This window comes from Saccostrea cucullata, unplaced genomic scaffold, assembly GCF_032062105.1.
Source record: "Saccostrea cucullata isolate Sc308-1 unplaced genomic scaffold, CSIRO_AGI_Scuc_v1 ctg3750, whole genome shotgun sequence".
NCBI lineage: Eukaryota > Metazoa > Mollusca > Bivalvia > Ostreida > Ostreidae > Saccostrea > Saccostrea cuccullata.
In genome coordinates, this window is record NW_026939926.1 from 1 (window position 1) to 26907 (window position 26907).

Genomic DNA, 26907 nt, shown 5'->3' on the forward strand with positions numbered 1-26907 from the left:
ATATTGGTAGAAGGGGAACATGATCATGATGATGAAAGCTTGTTCAAATGAAATAAAATAAATAATTATTCAACATATTTTGATTCAGTTATTTTAAACATATTTAAGAAAACTTTAAAAGTTATCAATTCTTTTTCTTACTTGTAAGACGATATGTACCAGGGACAGATAATTCTATTTTTACACGGTGCCAAATTTAAATCATTGAAAAGCCAAGTCAACAAAGAGCCAAACAGCTTGTCTTACCGACCTGATGAGGCATTATTTTGTTTTAAAAATATATTTTTTTTTAATTGATCACATATGGAAACATAATATTGTACATGAAGATTTACATACAATTTTTTTCTTTCTTCAATTACGTAAAATATTCACTGCGGTGTTCACTTCCAGTTTAGTGGCATGGAGTCCACTCCATACTCCACTAATCAACCTCTTTCAAATGACACCAAGGTCAATGACTTTGTGACCTTGACTGTGACCTTAATGCTAAAAATAGCTTTTTCCAAACTTTGTTGCCGCCAGGGTGTATAGTGTTTCACAAACACATCTTGTTTTTTTTTATGGTCTACTTACCCTCTATACTAGTACTGTGTGTACATCTGTCCTCCACATTCAGCTTAAGTACAGGATCTTGGCTAGAAGTTGACAAAAATTCAGGATACCTGTAATTTAAAGAAATATCAGTAAAATGTGCTGCAAATCACATATTCCATATAATATCAAATATGACACTTACCCTGCGAGGTGAAATTCATGATTTCAGGAACTTTTATGAATCGTTCATGAACATTCATAATGTGTTCATGACTGGTTCATGACTGGTTCATAAAGATGGTTCATGAACTTTATTCATGAATATATTCATAAAATGTAGTTCATGAACAAATGATGAATATATATGAATATTGGTTATTTTCATTTTAAAGACAGAAAAAAATGTAGAGTTCAAGGTATTATGAATGTTCATGAATTTTCATGAAGACTAAAATAATTGACAAAAATGATTAACAGAAAACACTCAATACTCTCATAATACAACTTTTGCATGCAGATGCAATTGTTGAACAAGCCCCTGGTATAATATATGTTTAATAATAATTCTTTCACCATCTGAAAAAATAAATCATGAAATCTCTGAACATTTAGTGTTTTTATTTGATTTTAATTAAACAAACACTGCATCACAATTTTTTTTCAAATTCATTACTTGTGTTTCTTCATAATTTAAATTAAACAGATATATTCATCATAATGTGCTTTAATTAATGTCGTTTTTCATCACACAACTTTGTTCGACCGAATTTTTTCTCAACATCAAACTTTAAACAAGTTGTTGGAAAATGAAACATTCTGGAAAATGAACTTTGTGAGCTTCGTAAAAAAACGTTTTATATATCTATTAACAACTTAAAAATGATATCACTTGTCTGTACTGTACCGTATTATTCCTGGATCGAAACGCTACATACTTTTCAATTTTGGTGCAGTTAAAATGTCAAAAGTTTCCCTTGCTTCGTGCGTAAATGATAGAGCACAGACTGCATGGTTGTAAAGTATCTAGGATCCACATTCCGTATTTTGTAGTTTTATTTTTCTGATGCGTCTTCACAGCTCAGAATATTCTGTCTGAGGGCGAGAGATTGTTATTATCATGTCTTAGGGGGCCGCCACAATCTGCTATACGGAAACTAAAAGTCAATACATGCAAGAATTTATGACGTAAAAAATTGAAATTCTCATTCATAAAACTTATTTTGATTTAAAATATTGTATTTTCAGTGAAAAATTATTCAGATAGTGTTTGTAATTTTTTTTTAAACAGAAAATCTTGGAAATTCGAAACTAAAGGTATTTCTTAGCTCTACCTACATTTTTGAATAGGCGCAAACTTGAAAACGCGCGAGACGTTGGAAATGGGAATTTGTAGTGTGGAAGAATCAGTATTTGTGATCTATTATTTGCATAGTCACTGTGCCGTTTTCGAATTGCATAATTTTATTTCGATCGGGTTCAATATTCTGTTTATACTAATTATGGTAGCCATGCGGTTTGCCTGGCGTTTTGGCTGTGAAGTTTGGTGATGTTGGCCTCCCTAAGGAGTAAGTTTTATATTGTTTTACTTGAATTTATATCGAACTTTATCATCTGTATCTAACAGTATTATGCAATATATTTTATCATGTTTAAATTCTGCAACTACAATGTTTTGTAAAACCGCGCATTTCCAGCATGCGATAGGCATAGGCCTGTTCAGCTCACATGTTAAAGTTACGCATTTAATTTTGTATGATTGCTTATGATTTTGATATTTTGTCAAATTCTTATTATGCTTTTGTAATTTGTAGTTTTTCACCCTCTCACAAGGTGTGTCCAATAAACAGTACAGTCACTGATCTTTGTCAACTTTTAAAGAAAATAACAGAATATGAAGAAGGAAGACTATATATAGGATCGATCTACTTCATAACTGGTGAGTGACAAAAAATGGAGACAATCACTGAGTCAGAAATCTGTCTGTAAATGTTACTGTCTATTTGTAAAATAACAACTAATTAAAGCACATTATAATAAATTAATATGTCTTTTTTTAATGCAATTTTTGTCTAACTTTGCTTTGAGTTTGGATCCAACCATATAACATACATTAATTATAGACTGAGACTCAAAACATTCATAGGCCTGATTGATCTACAAAATGGTGGTCCAAGAAATTAGGCTTAAATTCCACTCAGAATGTTTTAATTTGGAAGTGTCTCTGATGCAAAATTAAATGAATCTAAAATGCAAGAAAATACAAAAAAGTCTTATGTTTTACAATCATGGGTACTTTCAGAAAATCTTTCTTTTTGAAGGAAAAAGAGAAGCAGTTCACAAATGTTGATGAGCAGAAGAGAAGAAACTCTGGCTGCACAAAAATCTGAGCTCTTGAAAAAGAAACAAAAAAAGAAATGAAAATATGAATGATATTCAATCAAAGGATCCAAATGATGAAATTCTGGAAATTCCACATGGAGAGACAATAAGGATTTTTGAATTGACCATCTCTGCTCGAACTGCTTGAAAGCACTGAAAACTGTTTCCCTGGTGCTGAACAAACTTTTCTCCTAGACTGGAATTAAAAACTGTTCAATTTCTGGCATTAAAACACAATTTGAAACATGCTGAGGAAGGATCCCCCTCTCCTTTTGACCAAGTAAGGTTAAACATTCTGCAAAGAGTTGCATTTGAATTGAATTTTTTTTATACTTTTACCAGGAATGAACTACATTACTCATTTACTATGGTTTAATGTGTCAGATTGTCTATTTTAATTTTTTTAACAAAGATTTTGTTGCCATGGTTGGAAAACAAACAACATTTCTGTAAAATCTTTCAAAATGCTGTATTATAAATCATCTACTGTTACTTTTTTAGCATGACTTCATGCATTTTCATGAATAAACATGAATAATAATATTTCATTTTTTGTTTACGAATAAGCAAGAATATTCATGAATGCTAATGGTTCATGAATTTTATTCATTCATGAACATTCCTGAAAAAATTCATCAAATTATTCATGAATAGTTCATGAAGATCCTATGAACTTATTATTGGACATTCTTGAAATGATGAATCTTCATGAATATGACTCTTCATGAATTATTCATGAAAAAAAATATTCATGAATATTCATCAATTTTCTTTCATGAATAAAAATTCATGATTTGAAAATGTCCAATAATAAGTTCATAGGATCTTCATGAACATTTCATGAACATTTCATGAATTAAATTCATGAAAAATTCAAGGAAATTCATGAATTATTCATGATCGTCTCGCAGGGGTATACCGGGGCATAAAAAATATACATGACTGTACTCATGTTTCCTGTCACCTGACCTATCCTCCATTTTACTTCTGCGAACCTCATAGTTTTTTACCTCACCTGATCCGAAGGCTCAAGTGAGCATTTCTGATCACATTTTGTCCGTCGTCCGTCCGTCGGTCTGTCTGTCCGTCTGTCTGACAGTCTGTCTGTCTGTAAACTTTTCACATTTTCGACTTCTTCTCAAGAACCGCTGGGCCAATTTCAACCAAACTTGCCACAAAGTATCCTTTGGTGAAGGGGATTCAAGTTTGTTCAAATGAAGGGCCACGCCCTCATTCAAGGGGAGATAATTGGGAATTAATGAAAAGTTAGTGGCATATTTTAAAAATCTTCTTCTCAAGAACCACTGTGCCAGGAAAGATGAAACTTATGGGGAAACATCCTCAGGTAGTGTAGATTCAAGTTTGTTCAAATCATGACCCCCCGGGGTAGGGCGGGGCCAAAATGGCCGACCAGTTTTACATAGAAATATATAGGAAAATTCTTTAAAAATCTTCTTCTCAAGAATGACAAAGCCATAATTCACACACACACACACACACACACACACACACACACACACACACACACACACACACACACACACACACACACACACACACACACACACACACACACACACACACACACACACACACACACACACACACACACACACACACACACACACACACACACACACACACACACACACACACACACACACACACACACACACACACACACACACACACATCATATATGTACGGAAGCATGCTCAGGTAGTGTAGATTCAAGTTTGTTCAAATCATGACTCCCGGGGGTAGGGCAGGGCCAAAATGGCCGACCAAAGTTTTACATAGAAATATATAGGAAAATTCTTTAAAAATCTTCTTCTCAAGAATGACAAAGCCATAATTCATCATATATATATGGAAGCATGCTCGGGTAGTGTAGATTCAAGTTTGTTCAAATCATGACCCCCCAGGGGTAGGGCAGGGCCGAAATGGCCGACCAAAGTTTTACATAGAAATATATAGGAAAATTCTTTAAAAATCTTCTTCCCAAGAATGACAAAGCCATAATTCATCATATTTATATGGGAGCATGCTCAGGTAGTGTAGATTTAAATTTGTGCAACTCATGACCCCCAGGGGTAGGGTCGGGCCAAAATGGCCGACCAAAGTTTTACATAGAAATGTATAGGAAAATTCTTTAAAAATCTTCTTCTCAAGAATGACAAAGCCATAATTTATCATATTTATATGGGAGCATGCTCAGGTAGTATAGATTTAAATTGTGCAACTCATGACCCCCAGGGTTAGGGCGGGGCCAAAATGGCCGACCAAAGTTTTACATAGAAATATATAGGAAAATTCTTTAAAAATCTTCTTCTCAAGAATAGCAAAGCCATGATTGGTCTTGGGACTAGTTTTGTATTTAAGCTTTTCTAGTATAAACCAATTCTGTTTTTCCTAGCCACAGTGCTCAGGTGAGCGATGTGGCCCATGGGCCTCTTGTTTTTTCACGTTTTCATTTTTTTTTGCTATTTTCCCGAAATGTTTAAATCGTCCAACAATATTAAATGTTTTTTACAGATGAGTTTCAGAAGCGTTTTAATACAAAACTTGGGCAGACCTGTCAAAAAAATTATTGAACATACCAATGAGAAGTATGAAAGCCCTAACACCAACTGTGCAAAAGTTATAAGTTATAACTAAGGTTGAAGAGTGATATATTTTTGTAAAAGTGGTCAAACTTCAAGGTCAAGAGGTCAAATTTGGTGGTGGTGGTACCCAAAGAAAGGTCTTGTCACAAGAAATACAAGTGTACAGCAGTGAAATATGAAAGCCATAGCCCCACTCACTCCAAAGTTATGAGCAAGGTTAAAGTTTTTGAGGACAAACAGCCAGATGGACTACAGGGCAAAATCTATTTACCAATACGTCTTATTTCAACTATGGAAGAGTTTAAGATTTTAGTGCGCTCCTCTGTAAAAAAGTTGCAGAGTGTACAAATCTTTCAGGATTTCTGGGACAAACGTAACATAAACATGTAAACAATATGTTGGATGTCGATGAACAAATCCTAACAAAAATCAAATGAATCATTTTATTGTTGTGGACTTTATACATTTTATATGCATGAAGAGTAGAAAGGACAAAAATATCAATTTTTTACCTATTGTTTATCATATGTATTTAATTATCATCTAAATATAATTCACATGCTTTGGAAATGTATTTTATTATTGGATGATAAATGAGATGGGAGTCCGAGAACATAACAAGGGATAAGCCTATAGCGCAACAAACATGAAGGTGAAAAAATTAAATCTCAATATGTTATGTCGCGAGTACCTCGCAGTTATCTAACTTACCTCCGCTCTTTTGCGAGGGAGTCAAGAAAAGTCTAAATTTCTGGGGGCAAATGACATTGTTTACATTAGTGACAATCGAATGATTCGAACAATTTAATGCCAAAATCACGATGTTTTGCCAGATATTGAATTCCAAATAGTAGATTGTCAAATAAGGAAAGTTAAGAATATTTTATATACTGAAAAATGTGACGATTTTCAGTGAAAATTTAACTATAAGAGTCCGCTTAATTAAACATATCTTTAAAAATGTGACAATTTAGGATTGGCTCCTCTCAAAAATGTATAAGGCTGGTTCAGCGATTGTCTAGCGAGGTATTCCACCAGGATTTTTTACTTATCTGTCCTTATAAATGCTACAATGATCGATCTTGCATTAATTGTATTGAATAGCACATTGCTCCCACCCAACAGATGATTCCTACCTCCTTCATGAAAGAGTTCAGCTAAGTTAAGTAATCACGATATCAAGTATTGTATCAAAATTTTCCGAAATATTTCATCTAAAATTAAAGTATACTTTATGTAAATCTGTCAAATCTCTACAACTTATACATATCTCATGAAGATTGAAGTTTTTGGCCTGTAAAATATAATACACACGCGAAAAAGGGCAAATTGAGTCATTTTTTCACACTTTTAGTGTTGTAAAATTGGACAAATTTACTATTATCAAATTGAATCGGAAGAACACAATCACTTATATAATTGATAATTTTAAATGTTATAAAAGGTTAGATTTATTCATCCTTAGAAGTATTTTAAAAAGACAATGCACCAGGATATGGATATAATAATTATAACCTCTTCACCATGCACGTTCTCATTTTGTTTACTGCTGATTAGAGTGATGTCCCTTTGGTGAATATAAAAGTTAAACCTGCTCGGCTTGAGAAATACGGCTTGAAAAATATAGTGATCTATCGATGATAATATTTACAATCGATTGTCGCCAATCTGGGCCTTTAAACGACGATTTTCGATAGTCATGCAGCGACTATCATAACAACACTACACACTTTTTAAAACAATGTTTTGAAATGTATGAGTGGGTCTTCACTCCACTTTTTTTTCAAGTTTATCCTCAAAGTTTGCATACAGAATGAAATATACTATTTTGATTTCCAAAATTATGGAGTAAAAACCCAATAAACCTTTTAAAAAATTATAATTTTATGATATAACTTTTGTATCTTTTCAGAAAAAAAGTCCACTGAGTCAATGGTCATATCACAAACATGATTTAAATGCCAATCCTCATCAGGACTTGTGTAGCATAGTGGTTAGCTTGCTAGTCTCAGTAGAGAATGCTACTCAGGATTTTTATTGCTAGGGTTCAATCTAATGGATACATGTACCACATTTTTATATCTGTGATAGTCAGTTGGTGAAAAAACTGCAACAAAAATTGCGTACAGATCTCGAGACACGTGGATATATAGGAAGTTGACATCGAATTTGCATAAAAATGAATCTCACTACCAGTATATAATATGCTTCAACAAAGAGTTTTAAAAAATTTCAAACTTCTTGCTACCATAGTAGTTGCTGAAAAAAAAACATAAAAATTTACACGCACAGATAAACAGGAAGTTGATGTGAGATTTCCTAAAAAAATAATGCCACCATTATCCCTCAATATGTAATGCCTATAGAAAGATAGACAGACATGCTAATTCCAATTTACTCCCCAAATTTGATTGAGAATGGGTTAAAATAATTGTATGTTGTTATTGAATATTCCTCACAGTTAACTTGTAGGTAATACTTATCATTGCTGACTTGTGGGGAATATTTCTCACTGTTAACTTGTAATACTTTTCATTGCTGACTTGTGGGGAATATTTCTCACTGCTGACTTGTGGGGAATATTTCTCACTGTTAACTTGTAATACTTTTCATTGCTGACTTGTGGGGAATATTTATCACTGCTGACTTGTGGGGAATATTTCTCACGTAGGTTATATTTATCATTGCTGACTTGTGGGGAATATTTCTCACAGTTAACAATTTTAGGTAATATTTATCACTGCTGACTTGTGGGGAATATTTCTCACTGTTCACTTGTGAGGAATACACATGTATTGACCATTGCTTTACCCTTAAAACTTTGTTTCCATATAAATGTTGCCTTTGAACCCAACCAATAAATGTACACTTCAGTGTATATTGCTGACTTGTGGGAAACATTTATCACTTATTGGGAAATGCATTATTTTATTATACATGAACATTACAGATAAAAATTATTTTTCAACAAATAAAATAACTATCAAATCTTTAAAAAAATCAATCATCAATATTAATAATTGTATTGAAACTACATGTATTACTAATCTAATGTTTACAAGTCTTTTAAATAAAAGCACATTAATTTTAAAAACATTTGTTTTCCTTCACTAGATTTAAAACAAATTGCAAATTTTAATTTTCTCAGGTAAAAAAAAATGTTTTCAATTCAAAAATAATAAGTATGTTGAAAAGGATAAAAAGTCATAAAATCAGGAGACAGTCTATATAAGTACTAATTTAATCATTGATGGATTTAATTGGCCAATGACTAATTATTATTAACCAAATTTTGATTATATTTTGTAAAATTTTCTGATTATTGTTACACAGTTAGCATGGTTAGCACACATGTATATTTTCTGACAACTTCTCAGCATGTTCATGAGGCTTTTAACCTACTTTGAAATCATGAACAAGGACCAAATTTTTTTTTTTATTTTAGATATACCGGTTTATATACTTCTATGTACATGTATTAGGCTTCATAACATACATGATATCAGCATGCTTTTTTTTTTTTATTATTTCTGTTTTTAGAGCAACGGAAGTACTGTAAACCAACTTTTATTTGAGTGCAAGAAATATTTGCCAGTTTCATGACCTACATTTACTAGTGAATAGTAAATTATTAATTGCCCTGAACTATTAATTTTGCTTTATATTTGTAGAGAATGTTTCCTTTCATTAGTCACGGAAATTAATCAACACAGATTAGATATGCAAATAAAAGATGACACAAATAGGGTACATGTGTACTACCTGGTAGTTGGTTTACAGTACTGCTCACATATAGAGTTCAAAATGAGATTTTACAGCTATCTTGACTTACCAATACTAAATCCTTCTGTTTCCATACACAAATCCAGACAAAATGCTTTCAGTTATAATACTCTAGTTCTTTACATCCTTCATGTCCATGCAAGCGTGTCTGTTGACTTTGACTCCAAGTCTCAGTCTCTAACATTTTCAAGAATAAAGTTGTATAATTTGCTCTTGTGGTGAAAACCCGAAAACCTGCAATGATAATTTTGCTTTCAGTTCAAAGATTTCATTGTATATTTTTTTTAAAGTGTTCATATCTTTACCTATAATTACAAGACAGGTATATCTCCACATCACTCAATAGTAATTTTTGACCCCATGTGGCATGCCAAAATTAAGACTTAATGTATGTCCTTTCCTGAACCATATTGTTAACAGTGGGTAGGTAGGTATGAAAAATATTTTACTTTTTTCCTTCTTGTGACATGGCCCAGAGAACTTTCCCTTTTAAATCAACCGTACAATAACTGCGAAACAGAACACTTTCTCGTGGATGTTTGATGAGCAGAAACTGTTTTATATGCAAAAAATCAACGATACAGTACAACTTATTTTTAGGAATGACAGAAAACTGAATCAATACCTTAAATGATAGTCATTGAAATTGCATGATAGTGCTGTTAGTATTTATTTAATTTAATTAAAATGAGAATAGAAATTTACTAGAGCTGGGTATCGCGGCTGAAAAATCGTATCGCGATATATCGCAATATTATATTTTGTATTGCAATATATCCCAATATAAAATTTTTAATAAATTTTGCTTTTCATCAATGTTAAAAAAAAACAAAAACTCAAATTCCATGTATTCTCAAGTTGATATTACAACTGCCTGATCGCGTTGTATGTACGCAAGTGGCAAGCTAAGGTTTTGTGGCACAACTTTAAGAATCAAAATGTAATATTCAGATTCTGCTTTAACATGAAGGGCTTTCATGTAACAGTTGTCGTCTTTTCGTTTCTGATAAACATGTCTCTGGTTTCCGATCAAACTTCACGTTGCTTGCCGCCATATTTTACCTTGAAAGGGGCAAATAACTCTTTTTGTAACAATTTATAGGATATCGAACCCGAACCAGTATTCACAAAATAATATCGCGATACGTATTGTGAAGAACGAAATCGGGATACACCGGTTAACCGGTAATATCGCACAGCACTAAAATTTACAGCGTAAAGTAACCAGAGGCAGATTAAAAATTTTTAGAAAGGAGGAGTGGGTGCAGAAATCAAATGGTTTTCTTAAAAAAAAAAATAAAAGACCAAAATCAGGAAGCATTATCAGACCCAAAACTTTGAGCGCGATCGTTATATGTAAATAAATTTAAAAAGGTATAAATTCAGTTAAGCAAATTAAATAATTATGAATAATAGATATTGAATCTTAAAATCTCAACATTACCTTTCAATTTTATAACCAATTTTAAATTTTTAATATGCTCGCTATCATAAAAGCTGATCTAATTGTTATTACTATGTTTCTCCATTTCCTCCAATTCGCATTATTTTGTATACCACGCCCAATCATAATTCAATAGTAATTGAGGTTTTGAAAAGGATTTTTAGTTATTTTTTACATATGATTTTGTTTCTTATTTATTCCATCAGCATCTAAACCCCAAGGCCAAGGTTTGAATTGTAACAAATTTTAAAAATAAAAGGTGATCTTTAATTAACAATAAGTATTTAATTAAAATGAATTTATTAGACATTTTAATTGGGCCTAAATAAATAAGTAGTGTGTTTTCAGCATGTTTAGTTCCCCGCCTAACTCTAAAAAGTATAGGAGCCGACCCTCAATATTTTTTCTGCTAATATCTTTCCATGAATAAACTACTGTATGTATACTTTAAAATGCAGGCTTCATATTTTAGCGGCTTTGGTGCAGACAACAATGTATAATTCATGAATACTGCTAAGAAATCATTTACATATTGATATATACAATACACCGCACATACATGTGTAGCGCTAATTTATGATTATGCCAACCCAGTGATTATGCTAAATTTTGAAAGCACCAAATTATATACACATATTACAGTATTCGGAATTCCAGTTTACAATTAGAAATGAAATCCCAATCTTGATCACTTCCATGTTTGAGAAATGCATTTATTATATACCTAATGTGTATCACCCAATTTTACTGTTGAATTAACGCTATCATGTGACGTCGTGATCCGATTTTCCGGATCACCAACATGTTGTTTTCTGAATCCATATCACCACTCTCTGAAACTGATGACGTAGTACGCAGAAATATGACATTATTTTTCTTGCGCGTTAAAAAGTCCCTTGTTGTTGTGCTTTGTTTTATGGATAAATGTTATGCAATCGATCTCTAAAGTTTTCTTTTGCTATATTTTGCTAGTCATGAGGGGGTATATAATAAATATATCATTATAACAGTAACTTGATCCGAAGAGCCGTATCACGTCTCGTTGACAGGTGAGGATCATCAGATCAAACTCGACACTTCGCGTCTCGTTAGATCTGATGATCTGCGCCTGTCAACTCGACGTGATACGACCCTTCGGATCAAGTTACTGTTATAATAATACATATATCTTACACATATTAATCAGAAATATTTTGACAGTGAAATCCTGGGGGAAAGTGGCAGCGTGCCTGCCAATAAAATGTTAAAATAAAATAAAAATGTTTTTCCTACCTACCTACCCTATCTTTTCTAAGGTTAAAATAGGAAACACTATCTATTTATCTTGGCCTTAGCAAAATAAAAAAAATACTTATGATACATCGAAAATGATGGTCTAAAATCATGAAAATATTTTCAGTAGGGCAATCAGGATGAATGTAGAACAGGGTGCAGGTGAAAGATAATGAAGGCAAATGGACACTATGCAAACCAACGCATGCGAAGAAATATATACAAGTAGGAAGAATGACTTGATAAAAAAACGATAACTAAATCAAGCTTTTTTTGGAAGAATTAAACATGTTAAATAATCTAACCAAGCTAAGAAATTTTAGCTACGTAAATCTATAAATGTACTGATTTCAATGGACCTTTTGAAAAGGTGGAGTTCTCTGTGATACATTTCTGACACTGAGTCAGTGTGTGACTGACATCGTTTATAAATACACGTACAGTTTAAGTCAGATTAACTTTTACAATTAATTCGCCCACACAGGCCTCACTAAACAGCTAAAGACCAGACAGTCGCACCGTCTAGCATAATTTGTATGGGCATGATGAGGATAGTCGCGTTTCTCAAAAAATGGGGACAAGCCTTAAACGCTTACCATATCCCGGGGGTGCTGAATTCATATAAATCCGTAGTTTGTTCTTACAGGATAGCCATTAGGCCTATAAACATGATACAATTAAAAAAAAAATAACCGAGGTCTAGGTCGGGTCAAACTTTCCCAAAGTTTTACGTGCATTCATTATTAAATGTTACTTTACGAACGTCTGTAAGAAATAACTGCATGCATGATTTACGTAGTTAAATTAAGTTTTCAGCCTATAATATCTTTAAAATATGATAAAAAATCTACTTACCACATATTCTCGGAGCAGCCATTGCCCGCAATAAATTGGTATCATATGGGGACCAGTTTAAATTCCGCTGCGTTCCGAATGAACATTTCCCAGCATCCTCAAACATTCGTTTTACGGTGCAGTGAGAAAATTACTGCGAGTCAATTTTACGGACTTATGGGGATTTTTTTAAAAATGACCACAAATCGAATAAATATTATCAGTAGAACACGTAGAATTCAAAAAACCCCATGACCATATTTGTGGGGAACGAGAGAGTTCCCCACAATTCTGAACTTTCCCCATAAGAAAGGTCCTTTGTCAGGTGTGAGTTCCCCACAAGTCGGTGAGCGCGAGTGCTCTCTCTCTCTCTCTCTCTCTCTCTCTCTATCTCTCTCTCTCTCCACACAATTTTAACATACCCTCCTCCTCTGGTAAGTGGATTGTCTGCTCCACCATTTGTTCTGGTTCCTCCACTTCCAGACATTCCACAAATCCAAGGAGCAGCTCCAGATGAGAGGTCTGGAATAATGAATTTTACATGATACAACAATGTAAACCAAGAATTACATGGCATAAGATTTCGAAAGAACCCAATAACAATTTAGTGCACGCATTTATCTAATTCTGGAAATAGACACAGTGCACTATGTAGCACCTTTTTCAGTGTCAACCAGACTTGAAATAATTCTTGGTTCAAGGAGAATTCAGAGCTTTAAAAAATATGTTCATCTTGGGGTCTTAATCAAATCATACTGTTACCTGATGTGATGTGAACAGAATGACGAGGGCCACCTGAACGGGAGCCTAGTGACACACTCGATACAGGATCTTCATCGCTGACTGGGCATGCTCAGGAAGAGGAATGCTGAACTGTATAAATCTACAAGATATAAAACACCACAATCAGGATGTACCCGGTGACTTGTTAGCGGGCACCACGCCCCCCATCTGTACCTCAACAAGATCCTCCCCAAAGACACTCCCCACCACATCATACTCCCGTAGGAGCTTACATAGGATCCTCAGACAGTCACTGGACACCTCCCACTGTAAATAAAGCTTTACATTTGCTGTAAATCACTTTTTATTCGCAAGAACTTGATTTTCGCGTAATTACACGAGATAGCGTGCTCGCAAAAATTTAATGCTTGCGTATAATAGTATTTCTAAAGATTATATAGAGCAATAACCACAATTCGCCAATCTTGCTAATCAAGAATCAATATTATCTCAGGAAAATAAGGTATCGCGAAAATTTAGTGTTCTATAGTTCTTGAAAGAAATCAATCCTGCAGTTGTATACAAGGGATTCTTAAACAGTCACTTGCATTGACTTAATTACCTTTGGCAATAAATCACACACAATAACCACATTTTCAATTAATATCAATGATAATGACAGATACAGTTTTTAAACCAGAAGTCTCTGTCAAGACTGTAGCTCTACTGGTTTGTATTTATAGCAAAAGATATAACAAAAGACATTTCTATTTTTAGTAACAATGGCAACACTGTTCATAGAAATAAAAAACCGATGCTCTATTTTATGTATCTTAGTGTAGTCTACTTGTGTGCCAAGTTATATTAAAATCAGACCAAAACTGTAGGAGGAGTAGCGTTTTGAAAAATTGTTCACAGACAGATGGACAGCTAGACAGCTTGACGGACGACGGACACCATACTATCGCATAAGCTCTTCTGGTCTGTGACCAGTAGAGCTAATAAAAATTTCATTGTTTCAATCTCTTTCTACCTTTTTTGTCCGTGTATTTTTCATTTCCAGCTGTAATTTTTTTTTATTTGATGATAGAACAGCTAGTGCATGTATTTATCAACAAGATTGAAAAAACATTTTAAAAAATCTTATATCCAACCTTTTCTGATTCTTGTAACTGCTGGCGTAAAACTTCTCAAACATTCTTGACAAACTCTAGGTAGGGTTAAAATCCTGGGGCCCTGAGACCTGCCCTGATGCCCGGGGGAACAGGAATGTCATTGAGGGAGTCCAGTAAGGACTCAAAAGCTCGCGTCTTGCAATTGGGGAATTCCTCCGCTCGGGTCTCTACCTCCTCCAGCTCCACCTACAGGGAAAAACAGACATCAAAGGTACATAACTCTAACAAGCTTGAGAGACACAATATGTAATTACATGTGTATTGGTCTCTAGATAAATTTCTATGTGTACAGCAAGATTTAGTTCTGTTCTTTTTAGGCTGGAGAATTATAAAAAAGAACAGAGATTATAACCTGAGAAAACAAATTAACATTTACCTGGATTCCACTTTGCGAGGAACTGCTGCTCTGGACTGTGGTCAGATTCTTTAAAACAAATTATTAAACAAATTAATATAGTGAACCCACATACATGTATATACAGTATAATATAGGGAAAACAAGAGGAGAGGTGCATGTCAATGCAATAAATACACTTAACATCAATAAAGATATAGTAAAGAGCAGTATTTCAGTGGTTACCTGTGAGGCTTCCAGTGTATGCCACAGGCTGGCTGCCACGTCCGGCGTCTTGGCAAACCCTGCCAGCACCCTGAAGATCTCAGCTTTAAGATCGCGGGGGATACTACAGGTCATGAGTCCTTTTAACACCACCGCCACCTGCCACTGCTGGTTCTCACAGAACGCCACACAGCAGTTCGATCATTCTGTAACATAAGATGTCAATTTTTCTGGTGTTAGATAGTAATCTGCCATTTATGCAGATTTCGAAATTAGATTCCCCTTTTAAAAGTCTTTATTACTTCCTATGCTTTGATTCAGGAATATTAAAATTGATATAAACTCATTATTCAATACAACTTAAAAATAATACAGACCCATTATTATCATGCCTTAATAACAAACTACAATGAATTATGGGTTGATCAAATCAAAACCCTTGGCTATTAAAGTATAATTATTTTCTTTATCTGATGATGGACAAATGTACTCACATATTCAGACACCACACGACACAGTTTCAGGACGACGACCAGCCCCTCTAGTTCCTGTGGGGTGATTCTTCGGGGGTGGGGAACTCTGAGCCCCATGTGAGACATGTCAGGGCAGTGTGCTAGGATCCTCCCGACGCAAACTGGCATAGTACTGATTCAGCGACAGGAAAATGTGCTGCCACGAAACGGCACTGGCTGGGCCTCCTAGTGTAAAAAATACTCATATAAGTCAAGTTCAGGCAAACCATGTTAATTTTTTAGAACAAGAAATTACTTTGAGATATCAATGGTAAAATACTTAAAGAAAAAAGGAAATGAGTCATTCTTTTAATTACTTTGACATACTTATATCCAAGGTATTCATTCAAGATACAAAACTTCTGTTGTATATTTTAGGAACAGATTCATATCACGGTAAATTAAGAAAGCTCAGTGCTTGCTGGAATCAATCACGCTCTAAAACTTTTAAATTGTCTTTTTACATCTGTGACTGCAGGATAGACTGTTTGTGACAGCACACAAAGACATCTGTCTTTAGAACAATTTTAGAAACACAATTCCACTGAAGCTATCCAAGTTCCCTACCTGTTGTCTTTTCCAATTAAAGCACTAGTAACTGTACATAAAGACATCTGCCATTAGAACTTCTTTAGATACACAATTCCACTGAAGCTATCAGAAATTCTAACCTGACCCCATCCCATTGACCTTCAGAAGGTCGAAGCAGTAGAGGGCAGACTGTGGTTACTGCTAAGACCGATCAACATCTGGATGTAAGGTATGTAGAGGGAGGTTGGCAGGAAGTCCCCCGCCAGACGGACAAACTTTTTCAGTGACACCTGTAATATTAAACAGACCAATCAACAACTAGATGTAGGGTAGGTAGAGGGAGGGGGGCAGGAGATCCCCCGCCAGACGGACAAACTTTTACAGCAACACCTGTAATATAAAACAGACCAATCAACATCTGCATGTAGGATACGTAGAGGGAGGGGGGCAGGAGGTCCCCCGCCAGACTGACAAACTTATACAGCGACACCTGTAATGTAAAACAGACCAATCAATATCTGGATGTAGGGTACGTAGAGGGAGGGGGGCAGGAGATCCCCCGCTAGACGGACAAACTTTTACAGCGACACCTGTAATATAAAACAGACCAATCAACATCTGGATGTAGGGTACGTAGAGGGAGGGGGGCAGGAGGTCCCCCTCCAGACGGACAAACTTTTACAGCGACACCTGTAATATAAAACAGACCAATCAACATCTGGATGTAGGGTACATAGAGGGAGGGGGGCAGGAGATCCCCCGCCAGACGGACAAACTTTTACAGCGACACCTGTAATATAAAACAGACCAATCAACATCTGGATGTAGGGTACGTAGAGGGAGGGGGCAGGAGATCCCCCGCCAGACGGACAAACTTATACAGCGACACCTGTAATATAAAACAGACCAATCAACATCTGGATGTAGGGTACGTAGAGGGAGGGGGGCAGGAGGTCCCCTGCCAGATGGACAAATTTATACAGCGACACCTGTAATATAAAACAGACCAATCAACATCTGGATGTAGGGTACATAGAGGGAGGGGGCAGGAGGTCCCCCGCCAGACGGACAAACTTATACAGCGACACCTGTAATGTAAAACAGACCAATCAACATCTGGATGTAGGGTACGTAGAGGGAGGGGGGCAGGAGGTCCCCAGCCAGACGGACAAACTTTTACAGTGACATCTGTAATGTAAAACAGACCAATCAACATCTGGATGTAGGGTACATAGAGGGAGGGGGGCAGGAGGTCCCCCGCCAGATGGACAAACTTGTACAGCGACACCTGTAATGTAAAACAGACCAATGAACATCTGGATGTAGGGTACGTAGAGGGAGGGGGGCAGGAGGTCCCCAGCCAGATGGACAAATTTTTACAGTGACATCTGTAATATAAAACATACAGTCTATGTACATTCCCTACTTATGTAAGGCTAAAATCCTTCTCTTTTCTAAAACTTAATAGAAGATTATTTTTGCTTTGCAGATTTTAATTTTTATCTTCCTGTCTTTGTGCACGTCTAACATTGTACATTGTTTCATGAGGTCCGTACTCATCCTGGGGACACCAGTACTCTACAGACAGTTTCAGTCCCAGGGGGTCACTTCTGTATAAATCTCCAATCTGAAAATACATGGTAGGATTTTATGTCGCATCACACCACAGATCATCAATATTGATAATGGCTTTCATGGTGATTTCTACAAGAAAGATAAGATAAAACTGATATGTTAACAATTTAATAAATTTAAATTTCAAAATTTTTAAAGAAATTCTATCATTATCTATTAATTTCTATGGAAATAATTATTATACATCTAAGCCATAGTTATCTCTCTTGTCATACAGTCAGAAAACCTTATAATTATGTTCATACAAGCAGTACACACTAGCGACAGATACGTACCAGTCTCAGTAAGTACTGGAAGCCATGACTGGGTGACGTGGGAGTTATCTCTCTTGTCAGAGGGTCAGTAAACCTTAATCATGTTGATATAAGCAGTTAACACTAGGGACCATTACATACCTGTCTCAGTAAATACTGGAAGCCATGACTGGGTTACGTGGGAGGTTCTAGGGAACTCTTGGATGCCACGATTCTCGCCGCATCTCTTGTAAGTAGCTCTTTCACCTGTCAATCATACAGAATAAAGTTCCTTTAAAAGACTATATTAAAATTTGTACAATATATAAATCTTACCACTTCATAAAGGGTTCGAACTAACTTAAATTTTCCTTTCTCTTTTTCACATGAGGAATATTTTTCAGATATATTTTACTTTAATCAACATTTATTTCAAAATTTACAACCATTGAAAAGAACTTATTTTTCTACTGATCATCAGTTCATAATTTATAAAAATGTACAAAAGTTTTCTTTTTCTTTTTTGCTATATATCTGAAATGTTGAATGGAATATTCTTTTCATTTCAGACAAAGTTAGCCATGCAAAATTTGCACTGTTTTGTGATCAAATTCATTAACAATTAGTTTAGGTGTCACTTAATTATAATTAGTAATACGTACATACCTTCAGTGGCATGTGAAAAATAAAGTCTGTAACCAGCCTTTGGACTTTCTTTAGATAATATTCCTACAAAACAAAAACAATATGCTATTTAATAGTTCCAACCCTGTTAGGATATTAAGAATCCAGTCTGAAGAGTCAAAATAATGATTTGTCAAACAACTTCTTTTTTGACTTGCTGCTGAATTACAAGTGTGTAAATTTTGATGTCAACTTGAAATATACACCAAATGACCTACCTCTTTATGGAAATCATGTACGGCTACAACAGCCAGTCGCAGGAAGTGGAACACGTTAGCTTCCAGGGCCTCGTTAATAACCACCTCATCCTCTTCACAAATTCCATTCACTCCTACAAATCAAGTTCATGTAAATCAAGAGCGAGTCATCCTAAGATATCAATAAAGCCCAAAATGAGTTTACAGTTTACTTTCAACACATCTTAAAGCACTTATGACTATCTTGCCATATCAAATTCATTCACGATGTATTATGACATACATGTACCAAGGTAGAAATATCAACTCTAAGGCAGGTACCATAAAGGATGTATTTATCTTCTGATTGACATGTTTTTAACCATGCATGTATAATAAACCAATAGTAGGTTTCCCAATCAAGACCTGAGTTTTCTAATAATATACTTAGTGCTGCTCTTTGTCTCATTTTCAAACTTTACCTTCAGTTGATTTTTGAACTAAGACCTGAGTTGGTCCAGACTCGCGTAGACATGAGATCCTGGTGTATGTCAGGTATGTAGGTCGAGTCCATCATCATTGGTAGACGCTGCAGGACCTTGATCTGTAAATGTCAAAAGTCATCAACTTTAACCTTTTTATTTCATTTTTAAATTGATAATTCTTATTATTTCAAAGCAATTGCTTAAGAAAGATTGACATGTATATTGCCAAAAAAAGTTCAAACTTGATATTTTTCAATGAATTATACACAGCATTAATTTATGAATAATAAAATTATGGTTTGTGAAATGATGAATAAATTATCAGGGATCGACTAACCTCTTCCATCTTCATGTTCAAACAGACTGACATCAAAACAGTACAGGAGGGCCATTAACAGACACAGACTCACGGGGTCCAGGGTGCCATCTGCACTCAGAGTTGTCTGCCCTTAGGTACTGAATCAGCCTTAAGGTGTCAGCTTTCTCCAGGGGTTGTTGTGTGGCCAGACAGAAAAGGCAGTCAGGTCCATATTGTTTAACAGGTTGGGCACAGTTCCTCTTTCGGGGAAGTATTACTATAAAAGGGAACTATTACTCTTTTCAGTAATAAAAACATTACTCAATTCGGGAATTTTTTTCACATTTTTCAAATAATGTCTCAAATCCATTTATAAACTAAAAAGTGCATAAAAAATGCGATGTAACGTGTTTAATCTTTATTAAACAAACCTCGCTGACCAAAAAATTCAGTCATTCAATGCTGCAGACAAGAGTAAGATGAGATTCAATCTTCTTCTTTGTTGATCAATGGTACAAAAGTATGGAATCTAATAAGGACATTCATTTTAAAACAATTTTAAAAGAATATCTTTTGAAATTTAATATTTCAAATAAGAATTTCATCTGTAAAAGAAGCAATGGTATTTAAAATTATTTTTACGATGTCAATTAAAGAAACTGTACAAGAATAAATCAAAACGAATAATCTCATGAATGAGTTAGCAAGTGCTGAACCTATCCAATCTCACAATTTTAACACAGGTAAGCTTCCGTAAGAAATCTATACTTTAGAAATATTTTATCACTCTTTTTCAGCTTTTTGCAGCAATAAATATTGCAGTTTTGAACACACATACACTTAATAGGCAATAAATATTTAGAGGATGTGAAAATATTCTTGCACTTTATTTTTTATTCAAGACAAACACGAATATAAAGACTAAACTAGTGAAAATTCCCGAGTTCAGTAATGTTTTTTATTACTGAAAAGAGTAATAGTTCCCTTTTATAGTAATACTTCCCCGAAAGAGGAACTGTGCCCAACCTGTTTAACTGATCTGCCAAAAAAAAAAAAATATGCGCTTCCCGATGACTTGGATTAAGTCACATACACTCAGGTAATTTAAAGGTATAAATATTAGTTCAAAATCTACCCAATCGAGTCAATATACCAGTCAAAATTTTAATACAGCTGTTACCTAGTACACAATAGTGTTAATGGGCCGATCTTTCTGAGTCAGTTGAACCTGTCTCTGCCTTTCTTGTGATTTTTTTGATTTGACGCCAATGTGAAACATAATTTTTTCAACCTTGATCCCGATGAAAATTTGACATTAAAAGTGCTGTATATGAAAAGTTTCTAATTCAAAATGAAAACAAGATGTATTTGTGAAACACTGATTCAGCTAATGACAGCTCTATTTAGGCCAACATCAGGGTTTTCTAATATATCTTCAACTCTAAGATCAAGAACTAGAATTAAAACATGATTGATAATTATAAAATGATAGCCCCCTTACCAGTTACCACCCCTCCTTCCCAGTAAAATATTAGTGAATAACACATTTTGAAATAGTTTTAAGATTTCCAAACATAATACATGTATCATAATTTGACCAAAATAGCATGTATTTCCAAATATAAGGAAACAACGTTTCTATGAACTTAAAGTTCTACTAGTACAAAAAAATTAAACTTCATTGCTGTCGTTCATTTTTTTTTTAGGGGGTTGGGGGTGGGGCAGGGATCATCTTTTGTGAGATACTCTATGTTCAAAATGAACTAGATTTTCTCATGCTCTGAAACTTTTTTTTTTCATTTTGGTCTTATATTGAAAAGGGTTACTTTAATTCATATAACTTAAGTTACAAAGAAAGGGGGGGGGGGTAATGCGGAAGAAGCGCCTATCGCCTATAGTGCGACAGATGTGAATTGAAAAATTGCATCTCAATTATATCCAAATTTTCTTTGATATTTCACCAAACAATAAAGTTAAACTAAATGTAATAATGTAATATGTTAATACGTAATATCTCTACATTTACAAAAATCTCAGAAAGACTGAAAATATTTGCCTTTGAAATAGCATACACTCATGGAAAAAGAAAAAAAAAGGTCATTTTCTCATACTTCACCATTTTTTCCGTAGGAGCGGGTCTTCGCTCCTTTTTTTCTGAAAGATAAACCTAAACATTTGCAATAATTAAAAAAAATGTTTTCTTTGGTTTACAAAAACATAGAGCGAAAACCCACTTTATCTTAAAAGTACACTTTTATGAAAAAAAAACCGATCGCCTCTTTCGGAGAAATACTAATCTTGTAGTCTATTAAACCTAGGGTCGAATCCCACTTATACCATCTTATATTTTTAATACAAAAAAAAATCCGAGATTTCTTTCCTCCAAGAGAGGTTTTGTTTATCATAAAGTAATAAATTTCAATATTGAGAACTTAATTTAAAAACTCAATTTACAAACTGAATATGATTTCTTAATATTTGAACCTATAGGCATCCCGCGCGTTTTGTTCCCCCTCAGGTTCTAAAATTCTTTAAAGTATTTTTAATCATGAGTTTAATCATGGAGAAGGATATGGAGATAACGAACAGTATTCAATCTCAAAGCCCATAAAACACGATACAAAATACATGTGGGACATCAGAGGTGGGATCAGGTGCCATGGAGGAGAGAGCATCCCCTGCCGACCGGTTACACCCGCCGTGTACTTCTTGTCATGATCAGGAAATAACGGGGAAAATCTGTCGTCAATTCAGTGTATGAATAATGTGCTAACATTTAGTATGAAAAACGTCAGTCGGCTTTTGACTCAATGATAAATTGTATTTCTGACAAGGTCATTGTATCGACCATAGAATTTACGAAATGATGACTTTAAACGTGAGGGCTGATATTCTTGTTTCATCAACTTGCTTGTCAATAATTTATCTCGGTTTAGAAATTTTTCATACGAACAGCAAGCTCTAAATACACTCAATATGTAGGTGATGAAGGTATATTGATGCATACGTAAATAAGGGAAATTGACGACAGAGAAGTTAAAGTAATCACGTTTATCATATAGCTTGGTTGTTAGATTACCAGTAACGTCTTTTTCAAGTACAATATCCAAGTATGAAACAGAAGTGTCAGACTCTGTGGTATCTTTTATCTCAAGCTCATCAGGATATATCGTATCGACGTAGGAATGGAAATTACCATTGTTAATTTAAAACAATACGTCGTTGATATATCTAAATGTCGAGTTGGAGGCCATGGAAACTCTTTCCTTCTTTTTGCTTCTAAGACTTTGCACAAATTCTGCTACATGTACATATGAATAATATGTTTTACGGTGTGACCGTTGGGGCGAGCGCAGTTTATTTACTATCATAAACCTACATATGTACTGTCTATCATTCAAGAAAAAGAAAGCAAAAAGAATAAAACAAAACAATAAAAAGAAATCATTTCCCAAGCATCGGGATCGAGATTCCGAACTTCTCGGAAGTTTCCGACAAAATCGGAAATACCCGAACCGTTGAAGTGACGAAAGTATGACGTCAATTCTGTTGACTTAGGACGCAAACGCTAGTTTTAAGGAAAATAGATTGCATTAAATCGTTTTTTTCAAGTAAGTTGTTGCTATGTTTTAGCCACCATGTTGCTATGCACCGCAACATGTTTTCCGAGTCTCACGGAAGCAACCGACATAACTTCGTCAAAATTCGTAAGTTTCCGGTGACGTCATTTGTATTATTTCCGAAGGGCAAGGTGAAGGCCGGTGTTGTGGCATGGGGGTATTTTTTTGAATAAGGTTAGGCAAAATCATTTCGTTAAGATTTCGGTAAGAAACAATGTTCCTTTAATTTTTTCTACTATTTTTGATTTATTCGCGCAAAGGACATTGGGTAGTGCAGGAATTCTGGGAATGTTGCACAGAGAAATTTGGCTGACGTATATACAAGGCACTATTTATAAGGAATCTTATTGTTATACATATGTACACAGGGTAAAGCTGGAAACCAGCAACAGAAGTTATACTTTATTTTCTGAATTATTTCTGAAAGTTATCTCATCATTACACATAATCATGAATAATTATTTCTTGAGTTTTATATTGTATTGATTGATTTTTGCTTTTAGTGTATTTCAGGTTGTTCTTAGTATTTTTTACCACTTAAAAATACACAACATAATTTATTAATACAGTGAAAGATTTCTTTCAGAACTGTAGAAGAAATAAGTTAAGTATTCTGTTCAAATGTCTTTTTAAATATATATATTTATTATACCTCTGTTTATTTTTTCTATATAAAAATAAGACGAATAAACATGCTATCTTTTCTAAACAGTCTCTGCCGTGAAATAGTTTTTGTGCTATCTGCCCATGGTGAATAGTCCTCAAACTATTCAACGGCAGCATTCGATTTTCCTCGTTTTTCATCTCGGAAAACTTCTGATTTTATACGGATTGTGACGCGTATATATTATGATGTAACAAAAGTAAAGTCAGTATCGGTATAATATGGATTATCAAAATTGTGTGTACCCTGGACTCCCAAAAGTTAAGTCAGCATCGGTATAATAAAACACCTATTTACTGACTATTCAGACAATAGCAAGTTCATCGTTCCCCTCGACAGCAAACTATTTCCCTAGGCTGCGCCTCGGGAAATAGTTTGCTGTCTTTGGGAACGATAAACTTCCTATTGTCCTCATAGCCATTAAATAGGTGTATAATATATATGATATTTAAAACTGTGTAATAAATTTTTGACTGTATATGCTTTTTTTTATCTAGTTGAAAACATGTAATATGCAAGTAAGCAAGAGAAGAAGAGATGAAAATATACATGTAAATTTTATGTACAATATGGAACTACATTATTTGGTATTTCACATATTCCATGTAAATATTGGGCATCATTTTGTCAAAGAATTGTTTCATAACAATTGTACTGTTCCATTATCCAAAGAGACTAATGACTCAATGTATTAAAAAAAATGGATAAAGAATAGAAATTTGCTATAACATATGTAAAATTTACTAGCTTTCATGATATTATAGAATTTAAAATATACATGCTTTTTTGCAAAAAATAATGGTAAATGGAGTATTTTCAAAGAATCTTTGTAAAGGTCAATGACAACATACTATTTACCTTAAAATGCTCTTTTCAAAGTTGTTTACAAGATTTATGATACATATAATATAACCTTTATTTTCCTGGCACTTATACATAGCACTCTACTTGAAGCAAGGTTGGGTTTGTCAAAACTTTGTTACACTTACATTTACAATATAGATTTAGGGTATGAATATCATAAAAGAAATATATGTTAAAGCTGAACACAATTACAAATACTTGGAACCTCTCATGAAATAAATTACATTTGCTCCATCTCAATGTTCTTATATCATATATTACTGAGTGTCTAAATCTTGAGCCTGAATGTAATTATCTGCAATCTCTGCAATCATTGGATCTTGAAAATTGACTAGTATAGAACATACTTGAAAAATTTTCGTGCTTAAATGTCTAAACTTGTGAGGAATGTGAGATAATATCTCAAAGTTCTTTATTCTTTCATTTACCCGCTCTACATGGATACGAGATCTGGCAATTTTTCTACACAGTTGCACTTCGGCAGGAGTGTATTGTCCTTTGTCTTTCAAGAAAGGAGGAATGTTGAGATGCACACCTGCTGGAAGGAGAGAGTGAATAGTAAAACCTTTATCAGCCAGAATCATATCCCCTGGTTTCAACTGGCAGAGCATTTTACTGTGTTCAACAATGGCCACATCAGATGTACTTCCTGGGTAAAGTTTGCTAACATATACCACAGCTCCGTTAGGGGCAACGCCTGTAACAGATTTTACGGTGTGCCTGTTTTTATATGAGCTATAAGTTTGAGACTGTGCTAACATATCCTGCCCTGGAACGTCTTGGGTCACCTCTGTCGCATCGATCACAAGACGGCAACAATTAAAATCACCAAAACTTGTCGGCATAGAGGACTTGCACTTTAAAAGGGAGGGAATGTTATTTTCAATCATGCCCTCAAAGAACACTTCATGCAAAGCAAAAATATGTGTAACCACAATATTTTGCACTGTTGTCTTACTTGTGTTGAACCTCTCAGCTAAATCTAAATTGGGAGAGTTTAGCTTCAATTTCATCAGTGTCATTAATAACTGGTCAGTTCTTGAAATCACTGCTGGGGTCCAGTTGTTGACATATGTTAATGGAAATCTCTGAATAGTTGAGTCCACTACTCTAAACATGTCTGCTTTCAAGGAGGTGTACATCAGCATCTAATAAAATATGAATTTATGGAATGTAGTTGTTCTAGTTTGTTAAAAAGGTAAAATAATTTCTCATACTCTATATAATTGCATAGAAAACGGTTGTATTTTTTAAGGTTGAATTATTTAGAGGGATTGACCTGCAAAAATCCTTTTTTTTTATAACTCACGTATAACATGGTATAAGTTGGATGAAGAGTTTTGGACCAAAGTTTAACTCCCAAAAATCAATTTACTTATAGGTGTGTTTATACAGTATATGCGATTTGAACAAGGACTTATTGTTGTTTGACATCGGTCTCATGAATTTTTCACTTATATGAAGATGCCTACACTTGCCAGTGCAGGGCTACAAATTCTGACTATACTCGGCACTTATGGCCTTTGAGCAGTGAGGGATGTTTTTCATGCCAGCACTTCCTGGGACCTCTGTTTTTACAGTCTCATCTGAAGGACTGGTCTCCATCCCACAATGGGATTTGAACCCGGGAGGTAAGGATCAACTCCTTATTTCACAACGCTCTAACCACTTCACAGAGGGAGCAACATTGGAACAAATAATGTATCAGTCAGTAAAAAAATGGATACCTTCTTTTCATCATTGATGATCTGGCTTATGGTGAAAGGTTGTTTCCTAGTCTTAAGAATGGCTATTTCTGATGTAAAGTACAAACCCTTCTTGAGGCCAGAGTGGACTCCCAAAGTAAAAGAGTTACACGACACAGAGCGCCAAATGCGAAGGATGTGGATAAAT

At 34.5% G+C, this 26907-nt stretch overlaps 2 protein-coding genes and 3 long non-coding RNA genes across 7 annotated transcripts; 1 reads left to right on the top strand and 4 right to left on the bottom strand.

The window, feature by feature from the left end:
• Positions 1 to 554: 554 nt before the first annotated feature.
• LOC134254299 (uncharacterized) lies at positions 555 to 13721 on the bottom strand. 2 transcript variants are annotated; one of them, XR_009989292.1, is made up of 5 exons: positions 13618 to 13721; positions 12877 to 13377; positions 12618 to 12681; positions 9355 to 9539; positions 555 to 665 (listed from the first exon to the last, which is right to left on the bottom strand). It is a non-coding gene; the product is annotated as an uncharacterized LOC134254299 (long non-coding RNA). The 2 variants fall into 2 exon arrangements; XR_009989291.1 differs by lacking the exon at positions 12618 to 12681 and having other exon boundaries at positions 13618 to 13719.
• Positions 1921 to 3459, top strand: LOC134254300 (uncharacterized). 2 transcript variants are annotated; one of them, XR_009989294.1, is made up of 4 exons: positions 1921 to 1943; positions 2044 to 2102; positions 2349 to 2473; positions 2856 to 3459. It is a non-coding gene; the product is annotated as an uncharacterized LOC134254300 (long non-coding RNA). The 2 variants fall into 2 exon arrangements; XR_009989293.1 differs by lacking the exon at positions 1921 to 1943 and having other exon boundaries at positions 1961 to 2102.
• An 80-nt stretch (positions 13722 to 13801) lies between the features above and the next one.
• On the bottom strand, positions 13802 to 15565 carry LOC134254301 (nuclear pore complex protein Nup205-like). Its single transcript, XM_062736828.1, has 4 exons — positions 15334 to 15565; positions 15130 to 15177; positions 14733 to 14939; positions 13802 to 13905 (listed from the first exon to the last, which is right to left on the bottom strand). The coding sequence occupies exons 1-3, from the start codon at positions 15445 to 15447 to the stop codon at positions 14799 to 14801; spliced, it is 303 nt and encodes a 100-aa protein (XP_062592812.1). The 5' UTR covers positions 15448 to 15565; the 3' UTR covers positions 13802 to 13905; positions 14733 to 14798.
• A 2177-nt stretch (positions 15566 to 17742) lies between these two features.
• On the bottom strand, positions 17743 to 20082 carry LOC134254302 (uncharacterized). The gene is made up of 6 exons (XR_009989295.1): positions 19906 to 20082; positions 19566 to 19687; positions 19126 to 19238; positions 18890 to 18952; positions 18386 to 18490; positions 17743 to 17982 (listed from the first exon to the last, which is right to left on the bottom strand). It is a non-coding gene; the product is annotated as an uncharacterized LOC134254302 (long non-coding RNA).
• Positions 20083 to 25271: 5189 nt separating this feature from the next.
• On the bottom strand, positions 25272 to 26036 carry LOC134254303 (uncharacterized). Its single transcript, XM_062736829.1, has one exon. It carries the CDS (start codon positions 26034 to 26036, stop codon positions 25272 to 25274), a length of 765 nt encoding a protein of 254 aa, XP_062592813.1.
• Positions 26037 to 26907: the final 871 nt, after the last annotated feature.

What these genes read in the sequence shown, in the direction of transcription:
- LOC134254301 (XM_062736828.1), bottom strand. Translation starts at nt 15,447, where the DNA reads ATGACCTGTAGTATCCCCCGCGATCTTAAAGCTGAGATCTTCAGGGTG. An exon ending in ATACACTGGAAGCCTCACAG is followed by an intron (nt 15,178 to 15,333) that starts GTAACCACTGAA and finishes TTTGTTTTAAAG; the next exon opens with AATCTGACCACAGTCCAGAG. An exon ending in CCTCGCAAAGTGGAATCCAG is followed by an intron (nt 14,940 to 15,129) that starts GTAAATGTTAAT and finishes TTTTCCCTGTAG; the next exon opens with GTGGAGCTGGAGGAGGTAGA.
- LOC134254303 (XM_062736829.1), bottom strand. Translation starts at nt 26,036, where the DNA reads ATGACACTGATGAAATTGAAGCTAAACTCTCCCAATTTAGATTTAGCT.